The sequence below is a fragment of the Cinclus cinclus genome, chromosome 8, assembly GCF_963662255.1.
Source record: "Cinclus cinclus chromosome 8, bCinCin1.1, whole genome shotgun sequence".
NCBI lineage: Eukaryota > Metazoa > Chordata > Aves > Passeriformes > Cinclidae > Cinclus > Cinclus cinclus.
In genome coordinates, this window is record NC_085053.1 from 14,577,118 (window position 1) to 14,602,070 (window position 24,953).

The window sequence follows — 24,953 nt, forward strand, 5'->3', positions numbered from 1 at the left end:
CTCAGAATCTGTTTAATCAGAACAGTAAACAAAACTTTTTGATCCTCTTTTTTAGCTTAATTTTTTTTTTCAAAATAGTATTTTGACCCTCACCCTTCTACCCCACCCTGAAAGCTAGAGGCAAGTCAAACTTAGACTGAGAGCTGAGCCTGTAAAAACACTGTATTGCTCCTTCAGTCTCCTTGAGAAATGATTGTCTGAATAAAAAGCATTATGTTAATTCAACAGCAGTAAATAACTTCATAGTATCCAGAGGACTCTGTCATGAAATCCTAAATATGTAAATGAATTGAAGTCACATTATATGCACTTAATAAATTATTAAACCAGTTCAGACTTCTCCCACATCAGGTCTAATATGCTACATCTAAGGTGATTCTTTGCAGTGCAGCTGTAAATGCAGTTTCCAGGAGTTTAACACAGGAAGTGCAGATGAGAAGGCAAGGGAAGTGCAGAAGTGCTATGTGTTTACCACTTAAAAAGGGGGTAGCTCCAGTTTTGCATTCCATATGAGGTGTTAAGAGTGGGCTTACAGGAGCACTGATTAGGAAAGCAATTTTAAGAGACCATGTGTCATGACTGCAATGTCCTGCCATTGTAAATGGTGAGCTTAGTAGTTCTGAGGAAATTAAATTAAATTCCTTCAGGAAAAGCTTTTATGTTAAGTCTCTTGCATGTTCTTCAAAAGTGGAACAAATACCTTTATATGAATAGTGTGATTCATCTCACTTCCACTGAATGTTTCGTCAACTTCTAGATGAGATAGCTATGGAGAACATGTATGTATATACACAGATGTTGACACACACATATGTACATACACAGAACATAGTGAGTTATTGCATAAAGTCTTTTTGGACATCAGAGCAGTTGTTAAGCTGTGTCTATTTGTGCTTTCTACCATGGAATTATTTAGTCAAAGTGAAAATGCATGAGGAGATGTTGAAAGTGGTAGTTTGTGTCACTATTGTGCTTATCATGGACTTAAAGGAAACTGCATCCGCACACTCAGCATGTTTTCTAAAATCAGCAGGATTATTTCTTTCTAGGAAGGTCTTTTCACATTCAGTCAGTGAGGTTTCACAAGCACAGTCATGTCTGAAGGCTCCCTGCTGCCCATAGTAGGGACAGGGGTGCAGGTTATTCCAGTGCCCTTGGTGATGGCCAGCCTAAGACTCCCCAAACCTTCCTTCCTGCTCTCAAAAGCACCAGAGGCAACAGAAACCTGCTTAGTCTCTTTATTGCTGGGTTACTTTCCTGTCGTGTTAGTGAGTTGAATCAGTTCCTGGACAAGGCAGGTGTGATCAGCATCAAGAGAGACATAAGGTATCTGGAAAGTGTTGGTGGGAATGAGAAAGGTGGAGAGAATGATGCACCCTGGGTTTGGCTGTGGTTAGATGTTGAATGATTCATCCTGTCTCATACACCTGCAGTGTTTAGGTTTTATTGTTTTTTCACTACATGTAGAAATAGCTGCGTATGTCTAGCTCTGTCAAACCTGCCATCCCAACAGCCTTGCTCACTCGGGTCCATCTACATCCAGATGTTGTGGCCCCTGTCTACATGAAGCTGAGAGCCGTGCCCTGGGTGCCAGGCACAGCATTTGTCACCTGCCAAACAGGCACCAGGGCCTGGGGGTCTGTCCTGTAGCTGGGCTGGTCCTTCTGAGCAAGCTTCAAATAATATCCGGGCATGAAGTCATGGTGCCCACAACTGCCTTGGATTGGGGCATTCCTCAGCACTGGGGCCAACATGGTGTTTCCTAGTCTACTTTAGAACCTTGAAAAAATTTGAGCACAGTCTTTCCTAGTCAAAACCAAACTAGATAATAAATATTCAGAAGTCTGAAGAGAGAGCCTATAGCAGGGCATATTCCAGGATTGATTTCCTCGCTGATTTTACAGCAGAGGACAAGAAGCAGTTGCTTAACTGACTGGGGCTGTAGAACAGTACAGTAGTTTTTCCCTTTTTTTGTTTCTTTCTTTAAGTGTCTCTTTTTTTATTTTTCAAGACAAGGCGGAAGCTTTTAAGTGTTTTGTGGAGGGAAGTTTTGTCTTGCTTGAGCGCATGATAAGGATCAGTTTTCAAGGTTTGTTCAGTGAGACATTTAGTGATAATGAACTCATCCTCAAAGGGTCAGTTACAGGAATTCAGCCTTCAATTGGACTTGTAATCTTGTTATTTTTAATTAGGAGAAAGCTGGTATGCTTTCAGTTATGGAGCCATCTTTCCCCAAGATTTTTTCTTCCCTTTGGCTTTTGCTGCTTCTGAGATCCCCACTGCATTTGATGGGACTGATGCAGCTAAAAACCTGAGTAACAAAGCCACGTTTCTTTATTTTACAAAGGGTCTTGTCCACTGATGAGGATTCTCAATCCCTTTGCAGCTGAGGAGCTGGGAAAAGCAACCCCAGCATGTGCTGGTCTGGCTGGCAGCATGCAGATCACGTGTTTTGATGCTGCTGTTCTCATTCCAGCACTGCGTCCAGCAGCGGTGTTTATCAGATTTTCTGACACACAGCACTGAGCAGATGTTCCCTTTTTTAGTATGGAGTGATGTTTCTGATGTGCAAACTGAGATTAGGAAGGGGAAGGCTTATAAAGTTTCATGCTTGAGTGAAGCACCTATATGTCAGTTTTTGGCAGGCAGAACTAAGGGAAGGAAAAACCAAACCCCAAACCAAAAAGCCCCCTCCAGCTGCTTTTCACTGAGTGCCTGGTGTTGCAAGCAGAATCCACACGCTTCAGTACTGGCCAAGGATTAGAGGCAGTGACTATTAGCCTGTTCTTCTGATGGGCTAGTCACAAATGGCAAGAGTCCCATGCAGCCCTGGGCCCAGTGACAAAGTTAATGCAGAAAATAATTGCAGGAAGTTGCTCTTGAGCTGACAGCTGTACCATCTGGTACTCTGCATTTCTGTAGCTGTCAAGAAGATATTTTTGAAAGGAAATCATCTCTCTCTAACTCTCCAGATTGGTATGCATCCATATGCATCAGCATTCAAAATTCATTGTTCCTTCTCTGAAGAACAAAATATGACTTTCTGATAATTGAATTGACAGATAAAAGCAAGGCATCTTATTGAAAGAAGAGCCCTGTGTATGAAGATGTAGTGAATGCCAAGTGTGGGTGAAGCTTAGGGGACTAGGTAGGAATGGTGGTTAACATGGAATAGTGGGGGTTGGACAAGAAAGACAAACCAACTATTGAGAAGAGCTCATAGAGGTGGTTAAAAAAAAAAAAAAAAAGTACAAACAGAACTGTAAGTTCAGTGTACCTGTGTGAAGACAAGGAAGGTGCTTAGGCCAGATAAAAGAAATTAAATAAAAGAAAAACTTTGGCTATGCTTTTGCTTTAGAGCTTGCATAACCTATGAAAAATAATACTAATGTTATGAATTAAAGGAAAATCTGTTAATGGTTTGTAGAACTGCGTGATACTGTAATTGTTTAGGAATGTTTGTGAAGTGTCTGATAGATGTGGTAAGAGCAATTGGAACATTTTTTCTAAGTTGCAAGAGTAGCTATCAACTCTGAGGTTGGGATGCCCCTCTGAACGAGTAAGCACGAGACACCTCTAAATCTATCCTGATCTCATTGAGGTTGCCCTCATTAGTCACCAGATAAGATATAAACTCTTTTCACTGCATGTTAGTTCCCCTTGCACAACCAATATAACACTGTGTATTTTTGGGCAAAAGACAGCTGCATATGTAGATCCAAATGAAGGTCAGTAGGGATCAAGCTTGTGACAGCTACTTGCAATTCAAAAAAACTACCCTGGCATTTTTAATTATCGTGATTAAGAAAGGATGATAAAACCAAGAAAAGCAAACAACACAATCCACCTATGCCAGAAATTTTACCACTGCCCCCCAGTCCAGTGTGTGCCTTCTGTAGTTGTATTATCACTATCTATTTTGGTACCTTCATCTATACTATTGATACTGCCTGAGATGGGATTCCAGAACTTCCTGTGTTGGTTTGAAAATCATTAGAACTTGTACCAGCACTTTCAGGAATACCCATGAGTATGTAAAGAACTGAAGTATGTATTTGCAATTTAAATAGGTAACATTTTGATGAGAGAGACTCAGGAGACTTGTTTCCTTAGATAAGCACAGATGGCTGAAGTTTACATGTGTGTTTTAGTGCATGCTCTTTGATGAATTCTTGTATGGCTGATCATGAAAGTAAGTATGGTTCTCTCTCTTTGCCTCCTGAAACTGATTTTATGAAATCTGGGGTTTCTTTCTCTGTCATCTTTAATTTACCCGATTTTAGGAATACAGTAAAAGCAGTAGTATGGGTAGGGTGGTTTGAAGAGTTCCAATACCCATTTATTAAAAATACAATGGTTTTGAAACATGTTTTAGAGTTTTTTGCTCAAAGCAGGCATTAAATTTTTATACAGGTTTTTTTTCCCCTTTTGGCCTCAATACAGAGCTCTCCTGTAAACCAAGCAGAATGCTTCCTGTTGTTTTCTGATAAAAAGTGCACTTCCATTCATTGTTTCCATGCAATTTCCTATCTTTCTATGGTAAAGAGGGGTAAATCTGAGAGAATTTATAGGTTACCTCTAGGGAAAAAAGACTTTTATAACATGAAGTTTGAATGTTTTGGGGAATAATGAACAAAGAAAGTTAGAAATTGTTTGTGTTTGTTAATTTCTTCCTCTTTACACAATCACTTTGCTGAAGACAACTTCATCCATTAACAGTGATGAAAATTGAATGCTAAATTTGCCTCTTCTGTTTCAGGCTGTTAAGACACAATGTTTTTTGCATTTTAGGTACTGCTTGCTATCTGGAATAAATTTGTATCTTTTACAGTCTAGTTAAAAGTTTGTGATTCAAGTCAGGGATTTCTGAAATTCAGCCATGCCTAGGAGGCAGGGAAGCCCTCAGTCTAATATTGACCGCTGTTTGAAAAAGAATGGATGCTTCATGGGACTGAAGATTTGTGCAAGAGAATAATCTGCATTTGATTTTTATATTAATGACTTGAAAGTTGGGGTTTTTTTCTACTACTTGAGGATAACAAAGGGAAAAAGTCAACAACCCTTTTTGAAACATTGGTGGACCACTTTGTTTTCAGTTCTTTGACATGGAAACCAGTAATTGTGCTTTCTGGATGTGTTTAAATTAAAGTCAATGCATACATGCTGTTCTGTTTATGAGTATTAAAATGATGCTCTTATGGTGGTGGAAATGTTTTCAAATACTGGCTTGGGAGAAGGAATGGGAAGAGAGAGTAAGAGCACATGTGGATGAGTTTGCACATTCAGGCGTGGAAAAGTACAAGGGAAGAGTTCCTGTAAGCAATGTTTTGCTGCAAGCCTCAAGAGAAGGTAGGGCTCTGACAGTACTTCTAGTCAGAAACAAGTACAGCAGAAGTTACATAAAATGTAGCTCTGTGGTAGAGTACATCTGCTTTTGAAAGACTTCTTTGTTTTCCAGGTGCAGATGTTTGTTTTCTAAGATTATGTCACTTGGGTAGAAATGTCTTGAGATTATGCTCAGCGGATATTAAACCAAACAGGTTTTTCATTCATTGCCTTTTCTGTTTAATTAACTTAATATGTGTATAAACAAGACACCTGGAGTTTCTTTTGTCAAACAAGATACTTAACTGATTGACATTGACTATATTTGCCTTGCTTGCTTAGGTATTGAAATAGTTTTGCTGTATGACAAATGAGTATGACTTTATAGTTTGCAATTTTTCATGAAATGGATAGTTTTGGTTTAATAATTTCTAAGTAGCAGTACATTACTACAGCACTTGAGTTTTACTTGATAGTTAACCTTTCCAATTCAACTTGCATCAGTTTTATGCCTTAATAAGGACAAAAGATAATAGAAGCTTATTTTTCAAAAAGTGAAACAAGGCATTTCTGCTTTAAAAATGTAATTTGATTTTTTTCCTACATGGAAAAAAACTGTAAGGTCCATGCAGGTAACACTTGAAATTAGATCATCTTTGCTAAACAGGGTTAAACCTTTGTGCTTTTACAGTGGCTGGGACCCATGGGAGTGGATGTTGTGCAATGCATTCACCAGAGAGGCATAAAAAATTATTTTGCTTAGAAAGACAAGCCAGCATCAGGAGTTTGTACCAAGCATAACAGCAGCCTAAAAAGGTATTGGGGCATGTTGTCTGAATGATTCCCAGTGGGCAGGCAGATGATGTTAGATAGACTTCACTATGTATAACAGAAACACCTAGGAAAATCTGCAGAAAATAGAGGATAAAAGACATGGCAGATTAGGTGTAATCTAATGTGTGGAAACATCTAGTAGTTTGGTCCACACATGGAATAAGTCTGGGCAGAGTTGGTAATAGTGGAATGGGAATCAGTTGGGGGATAATGGTTGGGAATAGACAGCACATGGAGCAAGGGTCTAATTGCATGTAGCATTAGCACGAGATGCCAGTGTAAAGGTGAAGAATGTAAGGTTAATGCATTGTTCCAGAGAATTTTTGTTTTACTCCCTTGAAAGGGGAAGGGTGCAGGGATGGTGTCGCGGAGTTGCTGGAGGTTAGTGAGCTCGGTGCACTGAAATGGGAAACCTCTGCTGAGTTTTCATAAAAGCACATGTTTTTAGTTAGTACAGCCTGTATGTTTTCACTCCTACAACCAAATCTTGCCACCTGTACTGGATATTTCTTCAGGATATTTTTTTTTTTTCTTCTCAGTAGAAGTTTTGTAGCTCATTTAATTCAAACAGATATCTGTGGAGTCTGGTATCTTGGGTGTTTTGGTTGGTTGGATTGGTTTGTTTTTTCAAAATAGCCAAAATTAGTCCATGTTCATGAATCTTCTCCCTGCAGTTTTAAACCTCTCACCCTTTCCCCAATGGTGATTCAATCAAAAGTAAATCCACCATGAAAAACATGCCCTAGATGTTACAGTAAAAGAACTCCCTGCAAATTAAGGATCTGAAGGGAAATGTGTGGATTTGTACAAATATAAAATGCGTTAGACAGCCATCCTTGTTGGTCTTCCTCCTGGCGAATATGAAGGTCTGATATTCTCTACCCAGCATCTTTCTTATGATGGTCACCCTTACTGAGAGTAGAAAATGATGTAATCCAAGAGCAGTCTTGGATAGCCCAGCTCCTTGTGGTTGCTGATCATCATGGAGGTGCTTCTATTCATCAGCAGAAACACTGAGGTTTCTGCTGTGCTACTGTCTTTCCACACAGAGCCATGTAATATTTCCTGTCATCTGATCTTGTCTTGCTCATCTCTCAAGGCTGCTTGCTGGAATGAGCTGATCCTCAGCATTGATGCCTTGTTCAAGGGCTTGCTTAGGAATTTGAAACTGGTTTTTTTTAATGGTCATCTGTACTAAAAGCTTCTCTTCATATTAATAGTGGAGGTTGTCCATTATCCTCTGCATTCAAATTACTAGGAATTTGCCTTTCCAGGTGGTTTTCTGTGAAGGACTGTGCAGGAAGGAATTTAGTATTTACTGCTAGAGAGCCACCCTTACTGAATAAGTAGTAGTGACTTAACACTTTCTCTGGGAGTGATGGGTGTCACTTTGTAAATTCTTATTTGCCTCAACTGTTATGTATAGTTTTTGGTATAAATGCTTCCCTCAGTGAGAAGCCCCTTATGAGAAGAAGGTTGCGTAGGTGGTAACAATTGCTCCATGTAGAACAGTGGCCCTTTGTCCATGCACTTCTGTCTTTAGAAATGATTGATTAAGATCATGGGAAGAAGATATTGCTGAGTCTTGATCAAGTGCTCTGTGAAGCTTTTTAGTTCAAGAGAAAATTATTTCCCCTCCCTGTTGTCATTCAAAAGTAGGTTTGTTTCAGCCATCATTGTCACTAAGAAATTTAAGAGAATGCCCATAAACTAACCTTCTCTAAAAGAACATTTATGAAAGTCTGTCATTTGGGCACATGGAAATCTCTGCTTTAGTTGTATCTAAACACGTTTTAATGTGACTTTCAGCATACAGTGATGAATTCTAGCAGGATCTGCAGTAATTTATATTATTTTGTACCTGACAGCATAGATGTCCCTTGTGTTCCTCAAGTCTGGATTCTGATTTTCTTTTGTTTTTGTCCATAATGACTAGATTAGTGTCATTCCCTCATTCAAAAATCAATTGCAATAAATCTGTCCTTCTTCTGAGGGGTGTTCTATCCCATTTGTGTGGCTTGTACCCTCTGCTATGGCATATGAGAACCATGCTAATGTGCTGTGGAAGCCCCAGCACAGATTTCACGCAATTTGCGGGAGCTGCTCACGCTTTTCAGCTGACAGCACTGCAGAAATCACCATGGAAATGCAACAGAAAGTACATTACCCTTCACTATTTGAATAAAATCAGTCAAGGTTATGAGTTGGTCTTGGGTTGCTGTGTTTATCCCCCTTAGTCTTACTCTCATTTCTGCTACCTTCTTACAGCAAAACACATGTTACTCATTAGTAGCATGGATGATACTGGGAACAAGAATGTTGAAATTGTATTGAATGTGTTCCAGATGGACACAGATACACAGGATCAAATAAGGTTGGGTCCACATTGATTTCCTTTAAAATATTAATTGGAAGTGAAAAATAATTCATCAATTCTCTAGAATTCTGAATTCACTAAATATTTGCAATAAACATTATATTATAAAATATATACCTAGTAATTGGTTCTTACAAAACTTCCTAACCTGCTTTCCATCCTCTAAAGGCATTAAGCAAGTAAAATTTGATTGGGGTAGGAGCCAGGATTTGCTAACAAGATTAAGTGGTTACATGCACCAAAGTTAAACAGAAGCCCAAGTATGGCTTTGTGTGCACACTTTAATTCTCAGCAGAGAAGGCACTAAAGGCTTGTGACCACGCTAGGATGGATGAACTGGAAGATATCTTTGACCCTTTAAGTGCTTTGATGGGGATGGAGACGCAGGAGAATATCTGTACATATTTAGAGCTGATAAGACAATCTTGTGTTAATTGGATGTTGATAATAGTGAATTTTGGCAGGTGTCGCTGACGTAGATGAGGTTGGCAGGAACAGTGTGAGACTGGAGTGGGAAACTGGCAAAGCCTCATCCTTGGGTTTGTGGGGGACAAATGAACAGTAAAGCAGCAGGTAGAATGAGGCTGTGGTTTCATGCTGGCTTTCAAATATAAGTAGGTAGTGTGGAGGTGATAAACAATCACATTGTCCTAGGGAGGACTTCGTTTTTTTCCGGAGTGGCCAATATGTATTTTGTAGGATTTAAACTACATAGAGGAAGTAGGTGGCTTTCTAGTCAGAGTAAAGTGGCAGTTAGGAAGGAAGATAAAGGATCTATGAGGGAGCCAAAAGTTGCTAATTTGGATAGAGGAGAGCTCTTGAATCTCCCACTGGAGTGACAGTGCCTTGTAGTAGCATCCACAATTGAGTGGGGCAGATCTGCAGGTGCAGTAGGAAGGGTTGGAAAGAAATGCATTTAATGAATGTTGACCAAATAACTCCAGCTTTGCTGTAGTGCACACAGTGTAAGAATAGACTAAAGTACAGCATAAATGCAGAGGAGGTGGCAGAAGGAGCTGCCTGAAGGCTGAGTGTTCAGTGGAGTTTGTGATCTAGAAGTAAGTTTTCATTTCACTTGGTGCTACCTGCAGACATGCCAGTGTACGTGAGCATTGCACTACACCCAGCTTAGTGCTTGGGCAGATATGCCAATATCAGCACACGAGGACTGCAGTTTGCTATTGCCAGTGGAAGAGAACCTGTGATTATGAGTCTTGAGTTGCTGGGAAGGGCAGTATGGCCCAGGGCTACTCAGGCACCTGTGTGAAACTTGGCAAAAATGTGACCGCTGGAGTAACCTCTCATTTCTTTACCCCCACAACGTGCCTTGTACGTGGGCAGTCTGATAGCATGTGTGGTCTGATTGCAGTGGTGCATCCTCCAGATACTCTGGTGGTTGGTTCAGATTTCTGGGGCTATATCCCTTTCTCTTACGAGGTGGGTCTGAAAGCAGTTCTACCAAATGCTGTAATTCCCCCAAAACAACATTGGTTTCTTGGACTGAACAGCTAAAAGCAGCTCATTGCACCCATTCCCTCCAAAGAGAGCTGCCAGGGGGTGCAGGCAGATGCTGTGCAGCTGCACTGCTGGAAGAGTTGACCCGCATCAGTAAACCCTGCCCAGGAGTGGCACAGCATGTGGGCTCGCTGCCAGCAGGGTGACAGGATTTCTGCCAGAGAACTGGCCCCTGTCCAGCCAGGGTGGAGTGCAGGCAGAGCAGGCATGCCTTGTTCTGCCTGTCCCTGTGCAGATAAGCTCAGCTGCACACAGTTATCCAGGATGTGAACTTCTGCTCCCTCTGGGACTGTTTCCATCTTGCACGTTGAGCAGAACAGAGGGATTTCTTAATGTGTGTTTGAGGTGCCAGCAGAGGAGGCAGTTACAGCTGGAACGAAACAGTCACAGTCATCTTCCTCTTGTAGGATGTAAGGGGAAAATCCAGATGTCTTCTACTCTAATGTTTTAAATTTGTTCAGAGTAAACACCAGATGAAGGCTGGAGGGGAGGTTTGGTAGATGTCCTGCATGGGAATAGATGATCACAAGGAAATCACAAGGGAGGTATTTGCTCCTGAACCTTTGATAAGTAAAGAGCACGTTTTTTTCAGCAACTCCATTTCTGCTTTTGTTCAGTCTTGCACCTTGTTCTTTGTGGGTGAGTGTGTTATGATTGAAACCTCTTAACCACCATTCTGGCCGACAAGAAACAATTCACTGAACAAGTGCTTCTTTCCTTCCTAGTCCAAGAAATGCTTGTGGAATTTAGAGAAGTGTTTTGTGCAGATTGTATAATGTGGTATGCTGTAGGACTTACACATCAGCGACTGGGCTAATTGATCAGTAGTTTCTCTGATCTGCTCTTGTACATCAGGGAAAATGCAGCCTCTTTACTGGTTTTGTTATTGTTACAAATTCTAAATATTTCTTCAACCATTACAGAGGGTGACTTTTAAATGATTTTTTTTTTTTTTAAACTGAGTATCATTGCTTGGACCAGTCACATTTTGTATATGTATTCTTTAAAAGGATTAAATAAAACCCACAAAACCTCAAGTCCTCCAAGCTGGTGGTCAAACTCCAAGCTGCCAAGCTCCTCATTTAGGGAGAAGAAAGTTTATCCTTTGTACCCCAAGCACATGCTTGCGTAATTTATGCCTTGAGCGTTGCCTTTACAAATATTCCTGCTCTGTGGGAGCTCATAGGATATGCAGTATGCACTGGTGGGTTTCAGGAACAGCCCCTTTGTGGCCCAAGGCACTGCAGAAATCTCCCTGTGCTCAAGGACTTTGCTTTTTCCAGATAGTCTGGTTTATGACAGACTCTGACTTGTAAGTAAATGGCCAACTGCAAACTGTATTTTGAAAGAACTGTGGTTTTAACCAGCAAAGTGTAGGTCAGTGCTAATATAATTAAACATAAGTGTACACCAGTGTCAGATGATCTCTAGTGCTGGCTTTAGACTTGACAACACCAGATAGAGCTCTTCCATTTAGTCAGTTGAGGGGAAATCCTCAGATAAAAGTTCTTTATTTTGAACTCCTTTCAAAGGAAACATTTTACTTCGATTGCAGATGTACAGGATCCAGAAAAAAAAAAAATCTATGCTTATGCCTGGCAGGCTCTGAACTGACTGGTTCATATAAGTTTCTTACCTGAGTGAATTTGGTGCAAATTAGGGGTTAAATCAATTACATTCTCCTGTGACCTTCTGAATCAAAAACATACATGTATCTGTTACTGTCAGGGGTGGGCTTGAACTGTTTTGGAAAAGCAGGGCTGCTTTTCATAAATATTTGTCTTGATTTAGTTTCCTGGGATGTACGCTGCTTATGTATGTGCACTGTTCTGTATGCTTCAGGTTTTGTGTTATCTTGCTCTATCACATCACACAGTCTCACATACTGTATAAGAGTATGGCACTACATCATGCTGTGGTGATTATTTCAAAGGGCGTACACTCTGTTTTGGACGAGATAACTGTTATCAGTGCAGATAATTGCTGTCAGACACAAAATAGACTCAGTAAACAAACATTTCATTTTATCATGTGACAGATGCCTGCTGTTTTGTACAATGTATTTGAATGATGTTCCCTATAAATCAGCGCTGCTTCTAAAGCAACAAATCCAACTCGCCCAAATCCTTCCTGACATAATTACCTTTCTGGTAGATATTAACTTTTCATTATTATATACACATGATTGAATTTACACTGTTTGCAGAAAAGTGTTTGACTTCAACATCTAGGACAAACCAATTCCCCTGACCGCCATCACTGGTGTTGGGGGGGGGTGTTTGTTTTTTTTGGGGTGGTTGGTTGGTTGGTTTTGGTTGAGGTTGCTTTGTTTTGTTTTGTTTTTTAATGTTTTGGGGTTTTTTTAAACTTTCTTTCTCTCTCTTTGTTTTCCTCCCTGGTCAAGAAAAAATACCTTCAGTTTTGGAACTTATACTTGAAAATTTGGACTTTGAGAGAAATGAACCAGTGAGTTAGCATATTCAGGACAACTTAGAAGGGCAATGGGAATAAAAGTCTTAATTTTGTGGAGAATGAACCTGAATGCTTGTGCTTCTGTGGATTTTCTGAACAAAAGGATGATCATTATTTAACAAGTCTAAAAGATGCATTGCTTTTTTCTCTCCCAATGATGTGTGTCTGTGTCTTTCTCTACAGGTCCTGTGCCTCAGAGGGAATGTGTCTTATCACCTGTGAACAATTCACACCCAGTCCATGCCTTATTGGAAAGCTTTACGGTCTTATCTGGCTGTGCAAGCCGGGGCACGACGAGCTTGCCCCAAGAGGTGCACATCCTCAATCTCAGAAACCCCAAGGAGGGTCTTGGCCATCATGAAAGAGAGGTAAAGGGGAAATTACTTTTTCTCCAGATCCCTGGTGATAAGTATGTCTGCAAATGGGATTATTATACGTTAGTTTGCTGCATAAAGTTATTTCTGAATTGCCACCAAAGTACCGCAAAGAACCACGTTCAGTTTGCATGGAGACTGTCCACCTACGCTCTGCATATCATATGAGCAAACTGCTTCCATACCTAGCCGCCCTCTTCATTGTCTTTCACAACCACGAAGTGTACTTAAAAAAGGTAGGGGGTGGGCAAAGGAAATAAGAAACAGATTTAGATCTCAAACAGGCCTTTGCAGAATTGGCTGTCTTCAAAAGCAGATAGTTTACCTAAATGTGTTGTAAATTAACATGAATACCTTTGGATCCCTGCCATGACCACTATAAACAAATATTGAAATTCAGATTCTTTTGCCAGTGTAATACAGCCTTAAGGGTTCACTGAGGGGGGACTGCTGTACAGAAAGCAAGTGTTGCTGACTGTGATAGTCCACTTACTAATTTATGTGTGCTGCAATTGGAGGGACTGGCAAAAACTATAGCTGTTCTGAGAGCAACAGTAAAATAAAATTTTCGATGTGCCATCTTGTTGTTTACTCTCAAAACACATCAAAAGAGAGTGCCAAAGTGCAGAGAAAACATTGCATGCCACGACAGCTGAGCCTTTTAGTTCTTGTTCTTATAGCATTACACACACAAATCCTTAGTAGTGTGTTCTGTGAGAGAAACATGAGTGTATGCAATTAGAGAATTTGTAATGAGAGAACAAAGATGATGATCTAACAGGAAGAAGCTTCAGCAAAGAGGGTCTAAATCTGTGCTGAAAGAACTTTCAAGTAGTGTTTTTCATAGTTATTGAACTAAAGGCAGATTCTCTTGGCCAGAATCAGTCTTTCCACTGACTTCAGTATCTGCCTTGATAGGTTTGTAGTGATTTCAGCTCAATGTGTATTTATGCATCCATGACACTTCAGCTGTTGTGTTCATTTTCAGTATATATATACAGTCTTAAATGTCTAGTTTAGGGTGAGAAAAAATATTTACAGTTTTTTCAGTAGATATGTTATTGGCTTCCATTAATCAAAACTGCCAGATCTTCTACTGTCATGAGTTGAATAGAAAAAATATACTTTTTTGGTGGGACTGTGAATGAGGGAGAGATATTTTTATATTTGGAGAGGGTGGTGGTGGTGTGGGGGTTTCTTTTGAGATTTTGTTTCGGTGTTTTATAAGCCTTTCTTAGTATACCAGGCACTGGGTTGTCAGCCTGATAAGTGCCCTGTGAATGACTGAAAAAAGTGTAGGTACGATTGGTTCTCTGGACATGAAGATCAAATTGTAGGGCTTTTTTGGTTTCCTCTGGGTTTTGTGGGTTGTTTGCTTGTGGGGGTTGGGATTGCTTGGGGTTGGTTAGTTGGTTTGGGTTTTTTGAACGTAGCTTCTGATGACAACTAGATATCTGCGTGTGATTCTGCTATAGATTTTTCAGTGCTTCTCTCATCTCCCAGGAAACTTTAAATCCATTGCTAAGTCATAGGCAAACTTGGTATGAGTAGACCTCGCAAGGTAATCACAATTTTTACTGAAAGGAGGAGGAGTGACTGCACTGTGGGGACATAGTACTGGGGGAACTTGTAACTTCTTGGTTACTAAAGCGTGCCCAGGGCTGGGGTGAAATGGGCTGCAGCTGGAGCTTGTACCTCCTGAGAGAGCAGCATTGCTCAGGTGCCCAGTGCACAGTTTGCCCTAAGCTGGCTTGTCTGTGTGCTTGGGGGTATACGGAAGTGTAGGGCGCTGAATAGATTTCAGCATTTGGAGCCCTTAACCTCCTTCTGCCATTTCCTGAGCCATTTCCAGTCACAGCCCTTGGAGATGGCTGCTCTAAAAATGCACAGGAAGCTGGAGCAAGGTTTGCTGGCAACAGTGTTGAGCAAAAGACAGTAAACAACTTGGAAAGATCAGATTTTACTTATAGGATCAGACTCGGAGAACAAAGCAGAGCAAATGTTATCTTTTCCATTATTGTAGAAACCAACTCCAAGTGGCCCTTTGTCTAAAAGTAGAATGTACCCATCACCTTAAGTTACTGTGAGCTTGATTTACCAGCTGAGGTATTTCCTGTTGCCTGCAAATGTTGATAGCAAAGGTAGAGATCTGTTTGTCATGTAGTATTTCCAGCAGATTCCAGAATAAAACCAGTGGTTTTGTTTGACAACACATTACTTAGATTTAGCAACATCGAAAGCATGTTTAAAATAAATCATGTATTTGTTCAGAGGTTGGCTGAAGTTCTGATAATATGGAATGCAAGATCTGAAAATCTTTAAGTGAAGTCTTGCTTTGGGGGAGGAGGTTGGGTTGTTTTGTTTTTAACCTGCACTGTACTAGAATGCTGCTAAATGACACATTCCTTACTTGCTGGGAGGAGTGTAAACTTCCCCTAGCAAATTCCTTAGAGGGTTCATGCATTAAACATACTTGTGCAGTTATCATGGTTCTCATAAATATGCAACATATGTGTATGCATTAATTTAACTCACTTTGACACTCGTGTAGAATATACTAACAACAACCATTTGCAAATTTAAACATAGGAGGGGTGGCTGGTTGGGGGGGAGGGCATGGCAGGGTTATGAGTTCCTCCTGTGACACAGGTAGGCTTTTCAGTAAGGGATAGTAAAATTTGGGTGCTTTTCCTTCCCTATAAACCAGAAAAAATAAGACAAAAGACAGACTAGAAATGTATAGGATTAGGTATTCTGAACAGTCTTTGTGAAACTGAATCAGCAGTTTACCACTTCTGCGTTAAGGCAGAAATCTGGTAGATATAAGATCATATCATGAAATGCTGTTATCACATAAGGAATTTGTTTGTATTTTACTTCATTAATCCCATTGGGGTGAAATCTTGTGTGTTGAGACTGGGAATCTTTCTTCAAGTCTTCTTTCCTCAAGTACGAATCCCTGAAGTTCCAATCTTTTTCAAGTATTTCTTAGAAATGTCTTTTATCACAATTCATATTTGGCCATGCTTTATCATAGGAAATAGAATACGGGTGCATGTAATAGCCTCAAGTGTTTATGTTGAACTTGGCAAGAAAAATGCAAGCCTTTTTTGTTTGTTTTATTTGATCAAATATTCCTGGGGAAGTGAGTGCGTGTGTGCATTTCTGTACTGATCTGGGTCTCAGCTGAATGCCAGGAACTACTGAACTCTTACAATAACTTTCTCTTTGGCTTTGGGTATCTCCGTTGCTTCAGTTTCTCAGTTTTTAGAAAGGAGATAGTTGCTTCCTCATGGAGCTGTTTGTTCTGAGGAAGAGTTATTGTTTGAAGAGTCACTTGGAAACTCTAGGAATTTGCGCCAGAAAAATGTGTGTAGAAGAGCATAAAATTATTTTAAGTTGGAAGTCAGTCTTCAGGTATATTATCAAGTCCTAAATTAACAGAGTATTCATTTCTTTTTCCTGTTTGTTGAATTTCCCTGAGCTGCTTCAAGCACATAGTCACTATTGAAATAGTTAAAGGGAGAGAGGAGGGGCATATAAAATTAATCTCATGTGAATACTTAGGATTGAATACATATGAATACATGGAATCTGAGTTCCTGGCAATGGATTCACTATTGTTTTCATTGACATCCTCATCCTCAAAAACTTTAAGATGTTATGCCTGATACAGATGTTTAACATGTGTTATATGAAATGAAGGCAGGAAAACTAAGGACTTGTCTTTATTGTTGTAATTTTGAGTAATGCCACTGAGGCTGTAGTAATTCCACAGGCCTTTTCCCCCACTGTCTAATCAGTGCTATTTGGCAAAAAGTTAATAATAACAACTTTAAAATTTGCATTTGAGAGTAAACATGATATTAAAATGGCTGTTAGTTCCTGGAATAGGCTAATTATAACAGGCTGATCCTGAATTCTGGATAATTTTTCTGTGTCAGTGTTTTTGGTTTTTAGGACTTTGAAGATCTGGGTGATGAAGATGGTAAAAACCTAGTTCATTTTGCCTGTTATGCTACATATTTACTGTATTTCCCAGTGTGTTTGTTTTAATTGTTTTCAGAAGGTTAATACTACAACAGCATTACCCAAGGCTATGTCAAGGGAAAAATGTTTTGTTTCATGCTCAGGCATCCAGAGATCCAGGAACAGCCTTGAGATTCAGCTTAGATAAAGGGGCCATTTTTGGGGTGGATTTAAAACATGCTGACCTGCAGCACCAGAGTCATGGTCAGAGGGGTCCTGGAGGTCATGTGCTGGCAGCAGGCAGGAAGGGAATTCAAGGTTTGTTACTTGACAGCTGGAGTTAGTGAGGATTTTGTTACCTCTTCATTTGTTTGAATAGGTATACAGTGCTGCACGTGGGTGTATTTAGTACTTCTGGTAGGTCAAAGGTCTTTGCTTTGAAGAAAAATAGTTCTGCTTTAGAAGAGAAGAAACTTTGAGAGATAAAACAAAGCACTGTGCCTCTGCCAAGGTACAGACCAAATCTGAACTTTGCAAGGGTATTTTCCTTTTCTTGCCTCTTCACTTTCTGACTACCTTAGCTTGGCAGCAGTACTGAATCTCTAGCTATAGCAGCAGACCTGCATGTTTTAATGCAAGTATATTCAGGGATTTTGAGCCTTCAGCCTCTTCAGCTGGCCAGCTCTCCAGTTATGCTGAGCCCACCAAGGTCAACTTGATCACTTCACCTATTTCTTCTTTTTCCTTGGTGATGTGTGGTTCATGAAGTTGTGCAGAGGAAACATAATCAGTCATGCTGGGTATACAGAATAACAATGGAAAATGAGTTTGGCCACCTAGAGGTGTCTCTGTCAAATTTGAGATTGACTACTGCTTCTTATTGTAGTCATTTTGCATGGTGTTTTGTGAGGGAAGGGTGCCTTCCCGCAGAAGAAGATTGAGAATGGGAAGTGCAGATGAATTACTGCTTCCACCAGTGCTCTGTGCCAGTGAGGTCTCAGAGTCAAGCTGTGAGTGACGTTGTGGCAAATGAACTCCAGGAGCACTCTGTTGCTTGGAAAGCAGGAGTTCCTTGTCATATACATCTTTGATCCTGGGTAATTTCCAAAGCTTGCCCACAGCTTGTGGTAGCTCCACTGGCTCACTGGGGTGGTGTTGCAGGCTGCTGTTACTCCCTTTATGTGCAGCTGTGCCCAAGAGCCCAGCTGGAGTACTGGACTGATTTAAAAAAAAAAAAAGTACATGGTAGACCTTGTAAAGCCTTAAAAATAGTGGCAGCATGCACCACTGAAATCATAATCGTTCAGTGTCTGTCTCAGATAACTCCATATCTGCTGAAAGCTGCAACTCCCATGCAGCTGATACATTAAAATGGCATTGATGTCTTAATTACCTTATGCATGATGAACATGGCATTGCTATATCTTTAAGAAGTGGAGTTTGCTTGTTGTTTGAAAACCTTTACAAGCTCTTTCCCCTTTTCTCTTTGTTAGCGCTTTGTGGCATCAGAGCTTGTATAAAATCCCATCTTTTATAATGTGGCTTTTTCATCTTGTTTGTCTGGACTGCAGTCTTTGTGTGTTATTTTCAGCCAGCTCAGGCTTTGCTGGTCATTGGACTTGGCAGTCCTTTCAAGTTCTGCCCACCAGAACTGCCAGAGGAAGTCCTGTGTTGGCCAGAGGAGCCTGTTTGTACAGAGCCTTATGTCCTTCAGGAGCGTGGCTTGACACGTGTCTGCCCTTAAAGAGGCAGCAGTGACATCTCATGACTTGGAAAGTGCTGTGCAAACCCTTGGTATTTTCCGTTTTTAGTAATGGTCTGTTTGCTGTGTGCAGAAAGTGAGCCCTGCTCTCAGCTGAGAGAGCTGTGTGCAGTGGTGTCTGAAGCCATGCCAAGGCCTACCACAGAACACGAACGGGTTCAGAAGGAAAAATGTCAGTATGAATTTTCAGACTGATCACAGTTTTTGGTTTTGCTGACTGCCGCTTAAAATGTCATGTTGGAAGCTGTAAACTGGTCTCTTGTTTTTCTCTCATGCAAGATGCTGCAGGTACTGATGTGCTCTTGCAGGGTTGGAGAGAGCAAGAGGGCTGCTGCTTTCTGGATGGACTCTGTCTCTCCATGGCTTGTGTGTGTAAGCACAATGTGCACATGTTTCTTTCAGGCAGATGTGTGTTGATTTTTGATCATAGACTGTGATTTGTGTTCATGGTCTCCAGTTTCCTCTAAGGTTCTGATGTATCTTCTTTACAAATTACTGCTTTGTCTGTAATTACTTTCTCAAAAAAAAGATAGTTAAAGAAGTAATGATATTTTCAGGAGTCCATTTGTATCACAAACCCCATAGTCAGGTTCCAGTCTAGCTTTGGGTTCATGCATATGTGTGTGAGGTGTTGGAGGAACATTTATGTTGTTGTCTAGAGTGTCTGAACCAAAAGCTGGAATTAATGAAGTCGTTCTTCTTCAGCCTCCCAGTGCAGGGGAAAATTTCCAACATAAATTGTGTGGAGCTTGCCATGCCTGATAGCCATGCTCCTCTTATCAGCTGAAAAAGTAAAACCATGCTTTGGCAGAATAGAAGAATAAAAAATGTTTGAATTGTTTGGGTGTTTTTATGTCGATCTTGCCTTTGCTAACACTGTGATAACACTCAAGTTTGCATTTCTCTAGAAGAGTCTCTTATTTTCTCTGTGAAACATAAGCAGAGTACTTATACAGTAGGAAAATTTGTTATTTAAAGGAGAAGATGCAAAAAATAGCACCACCGTGAGGTACAAATATCTGAAACTTAAATTGCTTTAAAAAAATTGAAGGAAATATAGGTAATTCATAGCTGATACTGTCTCTTTGACAATTGCTGTGGCAATTTGTAATAAGGAAATGCTTTTATTATGATTGGACATCGCCATATGTAATAAACATGCTGGTAGCAGTAGTTAGTGTGTCTAGATGAGAGGCAGTATTTGGTGATGACTCAAATGCCATCTTTGAGGGAAAAGTATTAAGAACTGTTAGCACTCTTCCATCATCCCTTGAGGAAGCAGTGTCCATGTCTTCTGCATGGACATGGTGTGCTAGCGTGTGTCAATATCTACGTGGGGTTCTCAGGCCTCTTGGGACAGGTGACTTTGTATGACATTGGTTTTGTAGGGAAATACAGTGGCCCTTGCTTTGTAGGTGTGTTGTCATTGTATGCCATTAGAACGTGCCTTCTTTCCTCCACTAATTGGATTTTGAGTGATACCTGCAGTGAATTAAAGTGAGCACTGAAAATGCACCTGGAAGCTACATGGGAAAGTACTGCATGCAAGGAGCAGCAGTTAGTTCTTTCTTACTTACCTGGAAAGCACGCCAGTGTTTTCTTCACTACATCTCTTTTCAAGCAGGAATCAGTGAGACAGTGCAGATATGATGTGCATAAAATGGCATCATTGTGCAAGAAAATACTTCATAGTGTTGCAGATGTCTTCTGGATGTTTCTGTCAGATTTTTATGGTATTTATTCTGCAATTATGTAGAGATATGAGTAGTCTTACTTATATGGCTGGGCCTGATTAAATAGGAAATCTGGTTCCTTAGGGGTTTTGGTGGGATTTTTTTCCCTGTGTATTTAGTATCATCATTATTTGAAATATTCCTCAAATACTGCTTTGTTTGTACAGAGATTAAAAGTTCTGAATTTTTTTAAGTTTGAAAGTAAGAAAAAAATTGGGAAGACTGAAGACCCACCCCAGGGGAGTAGAGAGACAGTATATTGGTAACAATTACTTTTAATCTTCTGAAAGCAGTTTCGTTTGTATTTAATTTCTAATGCTGTTTGTGACCATATGTAGTACAAACACACATTTGCACCAGCTCTGGAGCTGGTGAGTTACTGACAATAAAGTAAACAAAACTGTTTCCTAAATCTGGAGCTGCTGCTAGGTTTTCTGTTTTTTATGAGTCATGCACCCATGCTGTTCCTTACCCTGGCTTGGAAAGCAAGAATTTCGTTTTGCATGTCCAGTAAATAAGTGAGCACTGCGTTTTACACTTTTTCTTTGACAGTGCCCCTTTAAAAGACACCTGCAGAATGATGTTTCTTTTTTCCAGTCATCTGGCTCTATGTGTGGTCTAGCTGCAAACCCTGAGAACCAAGCTTTTTTCTACGTGGACGTTTTCAAATGGCATAACCCTTTTCCCTGCAGTCTCTCATCTTTTTCATGATTCTTTGTAGTATTTACTTGCTTTCTGAAGTCCTATTATCTCAGCCTCTTCTTCTTGCCCATCTGCAGCTTGTGAAACAGTGGAAAGTATGATGTTTAAACCATTAAGGATTTACCGTGAGATTTGGAAATGCCCTATTCATATTCCAGGTTTGCCATGGTGTTGTTTAGACACTGTGTGCTATGTTACATCTGCATGGTGTTTTGCAGTTGAGGTGAACTACCAACCTGCTGTGTCAGCTCTACCCTCAGACCTGGTGGAGATGAGATAGTGCTAATACTGTCTCTGAATACACATAGCATTCAGTGCTAGTATCATACTGAACCTGGACTAACCAGACTGTTGAGAGGCAAGATGTATTGATACATTAGTGCAGCTCTCATTTCTGCTGGGTGGCTAGCACCTATCTAACTTGCTGGAAATGCAGGCAGTAGAAACTTGTGTTCACCTGAAATAGTCTGTGTAGATTAGTTTAGAAGGCCCCAAATGCATTTAAGGAAAATGGTCGTAGCAGAAATTTGTCATATGTCTTTCATGTCTCAGTTTAAGCAGCTTTTCCTTTGGGACAGGAGCTGCTTTCTAGTATGTACTCATATATCTTCTAATGTAGTTAACCACCTCCACACCCATTTCTTCTTTTCAGGGCATTGGGTATCCTGTTACACAACTACTTGGTAATAGTTCTGGGGAGGGAGAAGGGAAGGCAAATTAAAATTTGCAGCTCAGGCGATGCACTAAAGAAAAACTGATCTGCAACATATATGCACAGTGCAGAATAGAAAATTATCTGGTAATTTGTTTCATTTCTGCATGAGTCTTCAGCCTTAATTGTTAAATGAAAACTTAGTGTGATGATAAATTTTTTTTTAATAGGCCACTAGCAACAGTAGAGAAGATGCTGTACTTGTGGTGCACTGGGACAGATCTTCCCTTAAAAAGATCTAAAGCCAACAAGGAATTTTCCCACAAAATGTATAAAAGGAAGACTGTCCCCTCAGGATTCATTATATGCCATGTGAATGGTATTGACATCTACTGATTTATGCAAAGCTGAGTGAAGCGTTGTGTTTTTAGGACTCTAGTGCTGGGAAGCCTGGCTGATCTGCAGAAGGGCAGATGGCACAAATGGTTTCACTTAATCTTTGGGAGCCTGCACATCTCATTCAGGTCACAGACAGAATGGACAAGGAGGTCCCAGCTTTGCACTGATGAGCATCAATTTTCCATTGACCAAACTGTGGGGCTGGTCACTGTAGGAAGCCCTTGCTCTACAGGTGTCCAGAGGGGGGATTACCGTGTGAAAATTACATTTGGTTGGCAAAGCTCAGCAGAATTGCTTGTGGAGAGAATGCTTTCTTTGCTGCAAACAGAAGTTTTTAAAAAATCTTTTTCAGGAGAGTTCTGGTTCTCAAAGCTGTGTCATGCAGAACATATTCAGTGAAAATGGAATTGAAATATATATGCACAGGGAAAACTGGATTTTGTATAATTCAGGTGAACGAAGTTAACATAGGTAGTGTGTGTATGATGTCTGCATATAATTTATCAGTAAACTCTTTGGGTTATACTTTCAAGATGATTGTCACAGAATTGTTTCAGTATGACATATGGTAATACAAATTACTGCCCTTTGTGTTCTGTCCTTCTACAAACCCTCAAGTTTTTTTCACTCTTATTGTTCTTGCACTGTGAAAGTAATACCCCTTTCTATTGCAAATAAGACTTCAATAACTGTCTTGCATATTTGCCAATTTATTTGTATCAGGAATAGCTTTTATTACATAGGTATTTGCATGAATTATTAGTATTTGGCTCCAATTTGGGATAACAACTTAGGAACACCAGAAATTAATTTGCTATGTTTTTGTCTGAAAATAAATGATGTGACTAAGCTGTGGGCAGAAATAGTCCAACATTTTCATGAAGCTAGAAGCACTATTTTGTAATGTCTCCTTGTGTCATAATTTTCTGACACCGGGTGAGCTGTGGTACTTTCTGAACAGGCACTACATTTCCAGTAAAACCTTACCAGCGTGGTTGTCTACTCTTATGCTTTTGTGGAGAAAGTACCACCGGTGCAGGAACCCACCAGCTAGGAACCAGACACAGGCAGCTCTGCTGCCAGGAACAGAGCAGTATGTTTAATGTCATACAGCATACCATTGTACTTATCTGGCACATGATGTCTTTGATAATGTTACAGTACTAAATTTTACTTGTTATTTGCTATTTTTAGTAGCAAATTCAGGAGCAGTTGAATTGCAAATCCACATGAGGAGATCTAAATGTGCTGCAGTTTGATTCTATTAGACAGTCCTTCAGCTTGGTCATTTAATACTGGGGCAAGAAATGTACCAGAGCTTACATGGGAGGCAGAACTACAGATAATTTCTGAGTATGCTGCAAGCCCTTAGGCCTTTTGTTCTAAAGGACTCTCTCTCATCCAACTGCTGGATACAACTATGAAGTCAGTGTAGGGGCAGGTTAGTTTTCTAGCTGGTTCTGAAACCTTAAATCTTCACTGAAAACAATGTGTTGCTCTGCGTGGAGCAGGTGCCAAACTGAAGGGTGATGCTTCATCCCTGCTGAAGGTGAAGGGAGCCTTGCTTAGTTCTTGTCTTGAACACATGTTTTGGGGCTGCCATTTAGTGGCTGAGTTCAGTTGGTCTGTTCAGCCTAGGGAGGAGGAGACTGAGGGGAGACCTCCCCACATTCTACAGCTTCCTCATGAGAGGAGGAGGAGGGGCAGCCACTGATATCTTCTCTGTGGTGACCAGTGGCAGAACCCAAGGTGATAGCCTGAAATTGTGTCGGGGAGGCTGAGGCTGGGTATTAGGAAAAGGTTCTTCACCCAGGGAGTGGCAGGGCACAGCTCCCCCCAGGGCAGTGGTCGCAGCCCTAAGTCTGACAGAGGTAAAGAAGTGTTTGGACAATGCTCCCAGGCACATGGTGGGACTCTTGGGGATGGTGCTGTGCAGGGCCAGGAGTTGGACTCAGTCATTGAGGGTCCTTCCAACTCAGCTTGTTTTGTGATTCTCTGATTTTTCCTCTGAATCATTAATAATGGGAACATCATGCATAATTCAAAATAGTTTGTTAGTGGATGTTGGCATGTTCATGTGTTGCAGGACTTGATTTTTAAGCTCCTTGTGTCTAGCACAACACACCCTGACCTTTAGCCCCCTATTGCAGGACAAGCAGGGGTGAGGGGAAAAGGAGTTTTCAAACACCTTTTGGTCAAAGGTTTTTGAGAGTACTTCTTAATGAAGGGAGTGCAGTGGGCCACAGGTCATAGCTGGCCAGTCCTTATCAGCTTTTCTGTTTGCTTGCCTTCTTTTTTTATGGAGCGTGGTTTTCCAGTCTGGGTGGTAGATTATAATGGTCAAGAGATTGTGCAATAGTAGTCTCTCTTTTATGAAGTAATGTATGGGACCACATCAGTTTCTGGTTTAATGCCAGTAGCTTCAGTGGAATTATGCCAGGGGTGAATCTTTCCCATGATTTTTAAAACTGAGCTATAACTGCTGTTTAGTCAATCTGATTCTCTAGTACTGTGTGGGTGAGAAGGTACAGGCAATGCCTATTTGCAATCCTGTATTCAGGGTAAAATAAGCAAAGGGTTGATTTTAAAATTAGGGTGTTACACGAGCCTTGGGAATAAACTTCAGTCCCTTATGTACCTGGGACTCAGATCCATTCCCTAAGGATTGAGTTGTGCCTCTTCCTGGAAGTAATAAAAGATCCTTTCCTTCCCTTGTGCCTCATGCATCGCAGCTCCCTCCCTGCTATCTCCCAAAGGGGCAGGTCCCTGCCCCAGCAGCATCTGTGAGTGCTGGTCTGGCAGAGGAGGTGGCATGGTGTGTCCCTGGAAAGGGCTGCAA

The 24,953-nt window shown here is 40.6% G+C and overlaps 1 protein-coding gene across 1 annotated transcript in view; it reads left to right on the forward strand.

Annotated features, from left to right (window-relative positions):
- The window catches only part of TGFBR3 (transforming growth factor beta receptor 3), a 98,293-nt gene that overhangs the window by 19,149 nt on the left and 54,191 nt on the right, over positions 1-24,953 (forward strand). Inside the window, exon 2 of the mRNA XM_062497509.1 lies at positions 12,707-12,891. Within this exon, the coding sequence (XP_062353493.1) occupies positions 12,707-12,891 (185 nt within the window). The remainder of the gene's footprint in view (positions 1-12,706; positions 12,892-24,953) is intronic.